The sequence below is a fragment of the Manduca sexta genome, unplaced genomic scaffold (genome assembly GCF_014839805.1).
Source record: "Manduca sexta isolate Smith_Timp_Sample1 unplaced genomic scaffold, JHU_Msex_v1.0 HiC_scaffold_57, whole genome shotgun sequence".
NCBI lineage: Eukaryota > Metazoa > Arthropoda > Insecta > Lepidoptera > Sphingidae > Manduca > Manduca sexta.
Genome location: NW_023595374.1, coordinates 297,486 through 306,442, shown reverse-complemented (window position 1 = coordinate 306,442; position 8,957 = coordinate 297,486). Strand labels below are relative to the sequence as shown.

General features: G+C 35.1%; 2 protein-coding genes across 4 annotated transcripts in view; one reads left to right on the top strand and one right to left on the bottom strand.

The window, feature by feature from the left end:
* Positions 1 to 8,957, top strand: part of LOC115441502 (carboxypeptidase B) — a 45,811-nt gene that overhangs the window by 28,828 nt on the left and 8,026 nt on the right. The window lies entirely within an intron of this gene.
* On the bottom strand, positions 1,025 to 8,650 carry LOC115441498 (putative metallocarboxypeptidase ecm14). 2 transcript variants are annotated; one of them, XM_030166308.2, is made up of 12 exons: positions 8,437 to 8,650; positions 7,995 to 8,345; positions 7,757 to 7,926; positions 6,724 to 7,404; positions 6,478 to 6,646; positions 6,231 to 6,394; positions 6,000 to 6,153; positions 4,321 to 4,472; positions 3,508 to 3,564; positions 2,859 to 2,943; positions 2,159 to 2,274; positions 1,025 to 1,445 (listed from the first exon to the last, which is right to left on the bottom strand). In XM_030166308.2, the coding sequence occupies exons 1-12, from the start codon at positions 8,543 to 8,545 to the stop codon at positions 1,278 to 1,280; spliced, it is 2,376 nt and encodes a 791-aa protein (XP_030022168.2). In that variant the 5' UTR covers positions 8,546 to 8,650; the 3' UTR covers positions 1,025 to 1,277. The 2 variants fall into 2 exon arrangements, with proteins under 2 accessions (XP_030022168.2, XP_030022169.2); XM_030166309.2 differs by having other exon boundaries at positions 8,193 to 8,345.

The following is an 8,957-nucleotide window of genomic DNA, read 5'->3' as shown; positions in this document are numbered from 1 at the left end:
TATAATGACATTATATTTCGAATCGATTTTGTATGTGAAAATTAATGTTATCTGCAACATATTATGAGATTAATTTAATATTAATTGAAACGTATTTCAATTATGAAGAAACGTCTGTAGAAAGAAAATATTTAATAAAATTGGATTATTTCAAAGGTAAAGGTAAGTATTTAGTTATAATTTTTATTCCTAGTAAGAAATTACACATAAAAACAGTTTTCAAACAATTGGCAGCGCATAAGCACGTTCGTCACCTAAAGACTCTCAAGTGTCACTAATTTTCCAAGAGATGGGAAAACGCCTTAGGTATATGATTCCGAAAAAGCACTAAAGTGTTGTTTTCCCACAATGTTTTGTTAAATTCGGTTATCAAGCCTGGAACACTCGCACCGTGGAAGTGTAGACGATGAGTTCTCGGTGTCAGATTGCTCAAAGGTTCGGCCTTGCACCAATGTAGAGCGAACGAGCGATTCATCCCTTGCCGAAGAAGGGTGTGATAACGAATAAAAGTTACTACTTAATGTCTCAGCGCGTTACCAGATCGTATGCTTAACCGACGGAGACTAAAGTTATTTTTAATATGTTTTTTGATTTTGGTCTAGTATTAGCCGCAATTACCCACGATGTCAGAGAAATCGTGAATATTAAGTTAAAGGTACTAAGAAATTGAATTAGAAGGCATTGTTAATCTTCTGGAAATATATAGAAAGGTATAAAACAGTCAAGCTAGACACAACTTCAGTTCGGCAATCTAGGGACGATGATAGCAACGTGGCGACGTTGACCAGGATAAAACTGTTTCCGGGTGTCTCTACAGATTACTGTTTACTAATTACATACAGCAAGGCGCCTAAATACAACATCATACTTCATCGAATCGATATTAATTGTTAATACGTTATCATTAAAAAGCACGCGATACTTCGGTGATTATTCAATTTGATCGATTGGATAGGAAATACAAATGCATTAAACGAAACATTTCGGTGATCATATGTCACGTGTGTAAATTAAAACTGCAATGCACGTTTAAAGGATTAAATTGTTATATTCATTATAATAAACACTTGGTATAACATACAGATACAAACGTAATCGGCAAACCGACATACTTACACAAATTGTGTGTGTGCAATTAACTACCATACAAAAGCTTTGAAGTAGTTTTAGAAAACAGGTTTACATGATATTCATCCAAAGCTTGACGACGTATAGTATTCATTGTTACAATTACAGACTAAAGTTCCCATCCAAATCATCATTTAATATTTTTGTGTTTAGCTATAACTAACTGTAACAGTGATGGAGATTAATAAGACCAAATGCATAGAAGACTCCGTGGTTGTTGATCTAGCTCTAGTAATCGTTAGTACTGGAGGCCCCAATGGTTCAACACTTTGAAGCAACAACGTGTCCATTGCTGCATAGGCTTCGTGCACCACGCGCTGAAAAAAAAACTATATATTATAAATCTTATCGTATGTCTACTGAATTATACATTAGGGCTTAGATACATGTAAAGTCCGCTGTGATTAATTATTGATAACATTGACAAAGTATATTTTTAATGATTTTATCGACGTAATTAGATGTAGGTACTTATATCTAATTACTGAATTTAATATAATCATCTCCGGATTTAAAATCTCAGTGAAAACGTTTGGGAGCGTGTTTGAAAGGAAGTAGTTCAATGTGCTGATGTTCATCTTGCAACACTGCTATTTAGACTTGAATAATTTTTACAATAAAATCAAGGAATTCCCAATCACAATTAAAATTATTACAATCCTGACCGAGAATTAAATATTAACTAAATTTTGTTATTTTATTATCTTTGGAATGCGGCCGAAAAAATATATAATAATAAAGAAAGTTTACAGAGATGATCAATCACATTTATAAACCGCTCACTGGATATAGATAAAATTTGGCTCACAATAGGGCCACGGTTTGAATTGCTATATAATTTAGGTACTTACTAACCATTTGCAAATAATCATATTATGTATTCTTACCCTGAGCAAAGAATTACGTGCTCGGGGCATTGAGCAAAAACAAGTATTTATAATTAAATAAAAACCCAATAAGTACTTATAAGTAAATGAAATAGAAATACTTAACCTCAAGTATAGATTATTGTAATATAAATGCATCTTACCTCGGTGATAAGTTTGGAGTTGTAGGCGTCAGTAGGTCGAAACATCATAATAGTGTAGGTGTTGTCGATGCCTAAGTGTCCGTCGACCCAATCCTCTATACCTCCCGCGTAGAGTGCTGGAGAAAATAAAAGTACCTGTCGTTAAGATTCACATTTTCAAACAAATAAATTTCTTTTACATCATTTACCTTAATCTTAATAAAAACAAGGAAAATACGCTAAAATAAATTCAACTAATTCATGATAAACCCTACGCTGTCAGTACTCATACTATGAGCTTCAGAGATATCGTTATCCTCGCTACTTATTTCTTTTATGCTTTATTTTCCTGTAGTTTATTATATGTCGGCTAGTCGACATATCTTCTAATTGCCTACAGGTCTAATTGCTGACTATAACTAAAGTCGCCTAGACAGTCTTTCCACACTAATCTCTGTCTATCTATCGTCCCGTCTCTAGCTTCAACATAAAAGTAAACATTAAATTTGGGCAATGTGAATTACACAAATTAGTCCCATCAAGAAGGTTAGCACGTTGCAACCTTCTTGTGCCATCACAGAGATGCAAAGGGTATATGTTGCAGATCTCTACTTGTTTTGTGAAGGTGAGCTTATTCAAATCCTTCATATTGCACGTATAGACATATTTTGTGAGTGGATATATTATTACGAATGCTCTAGTCACAAATCTCCTCACTTACGTAGAAACTCTGAAGTCTGTCCTGCGACATACGACCGTCCACTGATGCTGTAAGCGGCTGCCGCGGCGCTCGACGCACGTTGTCTCTAAATAATAAAATATTTCTTCAAATAATTTAGTAAGTACCTTACAAAGATAATAAATATTTAGAGCAGTGCAGTCTTCTGTTGATGATTATCCCACGTCACAGACTTATAATTGTTCTATCGTGGCAAGGTTGAGTTTTAAACGAATTATTACTCTAATTCTATTATGTATATAAATGACAATGTTTGTTTCAATGTTTGTTAGAAGTAAACGGGGTCACCTCTGAACGGGTTTGTATGAAATTTAACACATTAATAAACTATATCCTGGATTAACATATTATTTCAGTGTATTTTTTCCTGGTGACTTGCTCCTGTGCGAAATATTTGTATTTTTAAAACACGCATTACGCCTTTAGCGCCGAAGGGATATCACAGCCCTAAGAGCAGTGGTCACTGGTCATACCGCGCCCATAATCTAAAAGACCTAGAGCAAGAAATAACAACTCAGATTGGGCCTACGTGTCGTTGCAATTTCGATTTTGGAATCTATGATATTGCAATGCAAATCTCTCACACATTAGGTTAACTAATTTAATAGCGGATTACAATTAATTAACTTACGTAAACGTGGTCAAAAGCTCGTTTTTTCCTTGTGTGCGAATATGGATACATCACGCCCTGTGCAACGATTATCATATCAGCTTAAGAACTTCAGGAATGAATTGAACAAAAGAAAAATATATGTACTACTTATTTTCATACAGGAGCAACTATGCATTTGATGAAAAATTAAATTGACATAATCATTCACAAAGTTCCACGATACATGATCAATACTTCGAGACTAGCAATTTGAAAATTATCGTACACTGTGTGAAATCCATCCGCTTGGTCGTGGATTCTACACCATATTACAATATTCCTAAGTTTAACGGCACTCTATACGTAGCTTTGCTGAGAAACGTTAGTTTCTGAGTTCTACTATACTGAATTGTTAAGTCGTTATCACCGAAGTTTGACTTTGCTTAGCAGTTTGAAGAAAGAAGCGCAAATCAGTATGTGTAAATATTTTTTAAACCCTATAAAATCTATGTAAATTTGTAAATCGGTGCTTATAATATATTGTAATATTATTATCACCTGTCAGAAGTACACTACTATGGAAAGTGGAATGGCGAACCAGTTGATTAAAAAGTCTATTGTAAAAAGATTAGTTGTAAATACATGATCAGATTCGATAAATATTGATAACCGGGGAACTGGTTCACTCCTGTTTAATATGACATGGCGTTATTTTTAATTTTGTACTTACTACTGTACTGCACTTTAAGTTGCTAATTTCGAGAATTAAGCTTTTCAATTCCTTCATTATTATTCCATTGTATTGCTACAGTCCCCAAATCATGTCCAACTATATAGAGCAGTAAAATGTACCAGAACATCTCCTTCTTTAAATGCAATGAAAGTATAGAGCGGGGTACGCTGTTCATGCAGGAATTGTGTGAGAGCTCTCGTCTCGGCCTCGCTGAGTTGCCTGGTGCCCGCGTACAATGCACCGCAAGGGTGCTCTGCGCGTAACTCCTCCGCTGGCCACCAAAATAAAAATATTTTGTCGTATATTTATTATCTGTCTATTTGTCCGCAAATTCCTTTTTAACTACGCAACATATTAGATGCAGTTATCACTGTCATTTAGAGATTTTTTTCCAGATGGTTTTCATGAAAGGTAACGAAACTGTTAATGGCCCACTTAATTTTAAAATCTTTATAAAATATTAAGAAAAGCCTTGCATTCAATAGCAAAATATCACTACATATAAAATTTATTAAAAATGTATTATTGAAGATCTGAAGAAGAAATTGTAGGCCCTGTTACGAGCCGGGCTTTCTTCTGTCACACTGCTGTTATCCGATGCAAGTAGCAAACGCGACTAAGGCGCGATAGTAGTGACACGCGATAGTAGTACAGAAGCGTGTTTACGAAACACGCAGCAGCATTGCTACAAAAATCACCGTGGGCAAACCTTGATTCTGAATAAACCTTAGGGGATAGACATAATATTTCACCGCTGACATTTCTGCAGGCTTTTGTTATAGCTCTTATGCCAGCTACACATGTTGGTAGAGGTTAGGCCAACGCAAATTGGTACGAGGCAAGTGCTGTGTCCAGATGTTTGGGAAGTTAGAAAAACCAATGCAAGCGGCCAATATAGACGAGTTTTGTGAGACTGTCCACACGTTCTGCGTTGTCAATTTTTATTATTTAAGTGAGATAAACGATCACGAGCGATTGAATGTTGTGACAAGCGCCGCTAAATGAGTTCTACACACATTGGCGCTTGTCTCATCTCGGCCAACTAGGCAATCGACACCAACCAATATCAATACAATTTTCTATCCACACTTAATATTTGCCTTAATTCGGGAGGGCTCCGCCGATATCTGTAGCCAGCATTAAGATATAGCCAGCGACGACCACGTAAAACTTCCACAGTGGCATAGTTTTGTTGCTTAATATCGATTACCGCTCTGAAGTAATGTATTGGCATCTCGGTTTAGAAAAAAGTAATATGGGATTTTTCTGCTCAGTGTCATCCCGGAGTAATTTCTTGCCCGATATAGCGATAAAGTTACACCCTATCACGTCGTAGAACGGAAGAAACAAGGTAAAACTGGGTAAAAAGGCGTACAAAGTACGTGTATGTTTTTCCATTACAAAGAATTTAATTTTCTTTATTATACAAATCTTTATACTGAAAGAAAAACTCTTCCTGAAAAAACTCTAAATGACAGTAAAACCATTTACAAGAAAGAATACGAGACACAGAGGCGGGCAGATCTGTTGTTTTACGATACTTGGTACAGTTTTCGTAACGAAAAATTTATCATCACCAAAGTAATCTAAATTTATCGAAAACCAAGGGACACATCATTTAAATTGCATCCTTGCTAGGGTGGGCCGCTAATTTAGGTATAAACCTTTCGTATAATTGTTAAGAACATGAATAAAATCTTAGAATTATCCGCGTTCTACGAATATTGCAATTGAAACAATTAATAACAACTAGTTTAGTATAACCCATCTACGTCTCAAAATATTTTGTATTCAATACCTGGAATCCATTGATATTCGAAATTCCTGTCGAGATTTACACCATAACAGTGTTGTACGGTGCATCTTAGGCCGTAGGCTTCGCATGCATAGCATGACTCACGACCTTTGCATACGTCCCACGTTTGACGCAAGTTTTTGGTCCATCCACGTTTCTATAATTATCAACATATGTATCTCTATCTAAAAATCGTATTACAAATCCTCATCATGATACATCGGTTATACATACTTGTGAGAAAGTCATGGAATAATCGTATCCATCCGGGTTAAAGACCGGAATAATCCAAAATCTGTATCTTTTAAGTAAATCAGCATGAGCATCAGTCCGTTCTATTAATTGATACAGGACATACATAGCTGCTGCTACAGCATGATGGTCTCTACCTTGTATACCTAAAATAAGCTTATTGGATTTATAAACATGTCATCATACGTATCATATTGCTATAAATTTATTGTTTATAAGAGTTCTTTACCTGCGACAATCATTACAGTTTGCTTTGCCGTCACTATTTGGCCACTACTAGGATCGTCAACCATCATCATATAAATAGGGTTTTCCATAACAGTATAATTTCCACTCGTTATATCCGTCCATTTAGCAATTGGACTTTCCTCTGCCCACTGTCTCATTTGAACAACTATCTATGCAGAAATTGTATAAAATTTTATTTTAAGATGATTATTACAATTTTATATCATTTATAAATTGAAATTTGTACCTCAGGCAAGGTGCGCGGAGAATTAAAACTGAGTTGTCTTAGTTTTATGACACTGCATATCGAGCTTTTTTTTGCTTTTTCCTTTTCCTTTACAGCCACAGTTGTATGTAAAGTTGTTATAGTCGCTTTTATAAAATGTGTCTCTGACTCTGTTGTTTTAATTTCGTCATCTTCTTCTTTTTCCTGATCATCGTTCGGTAATATATTTTCAGGCGGAGTAATATTTTGAAATTTAGTAGTTTCACTAAGTAATTCGTTTGATTCCATTTCTGTTGAATCGTTGTGCAATTTGATTTTATCTTCATAATTATCACTGGCATCGATATCATCTTTTTTGCTCGGACTTTCGTTATCTTCATCATTATAAAACATCATGCTATAGGCAGTATCTATATCTTTCTCTTTGATTTTGTTAAAAATACTTTCATCATCATCAGATTTTGATGTCCTAGTGGTGTGCCAAACTATTTCACTGGTACTACTGTATTCTAAATCAGTATAAGATGATTCTTTGGCAATATTTTGTTGAATGGATGTATGTTTTGGTAAATATGCAATTTCTGTTGTATATTCATTGTCAATTGAGTGGGTATTTTGAAAATCCGACTCTGTTCTGGTTGGCACATTCATATCACGAAACGATGTTGTCCGTGAAAGTGGCAAAAATGCTTTACGAGGATTCTTAAAAAATATATTAATAATATTACATTAGCAATAAATTAAATCTTATCTTAATGTTTATCTTACTAATATTATGAATGCGAGAAAGAAAGAATATAGATGAAATTTGGTACACATATAAACCAGAATCCTGAATTAACAAATAGATTAGTTTTTATCTTGGTAACTTTTCCCTTTGGAAATATTTTTTATCTGATTTTTAAATAGGTGGTGCTGGCGTCGTACAGATGGCGCTATGAATCGGTAAACTAATTAAGGCACTTTTGTAGTGGGAAACGTTTTTAAAACGGGCGAAGCCAAGAGCAACTCCCTAGTATGGTTATAAAGTATTTATTAATTATAAATTACGTACATAAGGGCGCTGCGTAGGAGGTGTTAGTGGAGTGACTGTGGTTCTTGGAGTAAAGGCAACCGGAATTATAGGGGCATATTGCCTAGCTGACAATAAGGGTGTCCGTGCGAGAAACTGTGGACTAGCTGGTGGGCTATCATCACGGAGCGAATGTCGAGCCATAGGAAGCCCTATGAATAAAATTTTCATTTAGTAAAAGCATATAAAACTGTAGAACCGAAATGCGGTATTTTGTTACCTCGCAATGGCAGAGACGATATTTTATCAGCGGATTTAGACAGTGGAGCCGGCGCTAGGTACATATCTCCGTCAACGTGAGATATAGCGACTGTTGTAGGAGGTACAAATCGAGTGTAATCCCGCATTGGATCAGACTGTGTCGTTAAAGATGTTGGTGGTGGAACCATGGCTCCGCCTACAATTATCTTTTCCCCACCTTTTGTTATAGGCTGGATATTAACAGCAATGATTTGTTTGATCGTTGATGTTGTTAGTTCTTCATCTAAAACTTTTACTAAGAATTCTGGCGTACTTTCTTGATCTGCCCGCCATCTTGTATATTCAGTGTGCGCTCTTTTCTGACGTAAAACTACAAATACATATTATTAACAAACACATACATCTTAGTTTATATTCAGTAATTTATAGACTTCACTTTGTATTATTTTATATGTACTTACATGTTATAGGGCACACTGGGTATGAGTCATAGTCTGATATGTTATACTTTATATTGCATAATACGAATTGTATAAATCCTGTTGCTATCAAAAATATTAAAGTTTTCATATTAAGAAAAATTTGATTAATTCTGATGACATTGTTTCCTTTGACAAACGACTGAACGACGTAATATGTTAGAAAAGAGAATTGTGGCCAGGAGATAGCCCAAAGAGCATAATACATACTACGGAAAAGATTGAATTTTATACAATGATTGCAAGTATGCATGGGCGTAGCAAGCTTTCAAACTGGCAAATCGTAAATATCACATTAGGTACTCTCAATAATTCTATACTGCAATTGTGTTGAATCCACGGGCGTGGCAGCTGCCCTCTCTAGCCTCCCTTCGGATACCCCCATAATTGTATGTAAGACAAATTATAGCTATATACTATTCAGAAAAGTAATAACTTAAATTTAGATTTATTATGTACTACGTACAAAACCTCCATGTGTTTAATACTTTGTAATATTATAA